This window comes from Austrofundulus limnaeus, unplaced genomic scaffold, assembly GCF_001266775.1.
Source record: "Austrofundulus limnaeus strain Quisiro unplaced genomic scaffold, Austrofundulus_limnaeus-1.0 Scaffold35, whole genome shotgun sequence".
In the NCBI taxonomy this organism is placed as follows: Eukaryota; Metazoa; Chordata; class Actinopteri; order Cyprinodontiformes; family Rivulidae; genus Austrofundulus; species Austrofundulus limnaeus.
The window spans coordinates 6,174-7,439 of NW_013952437.1; the positions used below are offsets into that span (position 1 = coordinate 6,174).

Consider the following 1,266-nt stretch of genomic DNA (forward strand, 5'->3'; position numbering starts at 1 on the left):
CTGCTAACAGCATACTGGACATCCAACTTGTCCAGGTAAGAAGAATACCTACATGAGAGCACCTGGTATGAATCGTGCATTGCTAATACATAGTTTGTATTGACAAAGCAATGAAGTTGGAAACAGTGTCAGGATGGAGAAGGAGGGATTTAAAAGGAGTCTGTCTGTACTGGAGCAAAGGGGTCTTAAAGTGCAGTCCATAGTGACAGACAGACATACGGGGGTCCAGAAGTTCCTGAGGGAAGAAAAATAGGACATCAAACACTTCTTTGATACTTGGAATATGGGGAAAGGCAAGTATATAGATCATTAATGTGTACTTAGATATTTATGTTTTCTTATTACGTTTATTGTGGTGATGTTTTTAGGAATAGAAATAGGAAAAAATGGATGCCATGGCTAAAGTAAGAGGACTGCAAGATTTGGGCAAGTGGAGGAAGAGCGTTGTAAATCACCTCTACTGGGCGGCTTCGACATCTGCATCAGGAGAAGAGGCTGTGGCAACGTGGAGTTCAGTGGCCAACCACATCCAAAACATACAAACCCACGATAACGCACTCTTCCCTCAGTGCCTACACAAGCCTCTGTTTGGAGAGCAGGCAAGACAGTGGCTCCAACCAAGTAAGTGTGTGTATACATGTATATCAATAAATCACTGAGAACCTTTGACGAAACACTAAATACGCATGACCTCTTAGGCACAGCAGCATGTGAAAAGTTCACATCCCTTTTGATGGCACCACATCTACTAAAGGATGTTCAGAAGAAAAGCCCACAGTACCACACATCACCACTAGAGGCTTTCCACAGTTTGATTTTGAAGTTCGCCCCCAAGAGTGTGTCGTTTTCTTTCAAAGGAATGTTGTGCAGGTAAATTCTATCAAATGTACAGCATAACTGGAATGTATTGTCAGGGATCCAAGCATAGAAAAATGATTTATCTTTTTTTAAATTTGTCTTTAGACTACAGCTTGCTGCACTTCATTACAATGAAAATGCATGCAGGTCACACGCTGTGACAGCCACAAGGGAACTGAGATACTCCATAGAATTTCCAAAATACAAGCAYGGAGACTACACTGTCAGACCGCTCAAGACAAAACCAACATCAAGTATGTTGTATTTTAGAAAACAAGGATGAAAATTTTAATGGGGGTATGAGTGGAATGTGGCGTCCTTGTATGTCTTTGACTGAGTGGGGGTGAGATTGAGGGTGGGATGGTGCGATTGTGTATGTTTGGGTATTTGTCAGGCTGCGGTCTGGGC

At 42.3% G+C, this 1,266-nt stretch overlaps 1 protein-coding gene across 1 annotated transcript in view; it reads left to right on the top strand.

Moving 5' to 3' along the window:
• Positions 1 to 1,266, top strand: part of LOC106516134 (uncharacterized) — a gene marked incomplete at its 5' end in the record, with an annotated part of 4,203 nt that continues 2,937 nt past the window's right edge. Inside the window, 4 exon segments of the mRNA XM_014006333.1 lie at positions 1 to 35; positions 369 to 621; positions 699 to 870; positions 964 to 1,112. Coding sequence (XP_013861787.1) covers positions 387 to 621; positions 699 to 870; positions 964 to 1,112 — 556 coding nt within the window.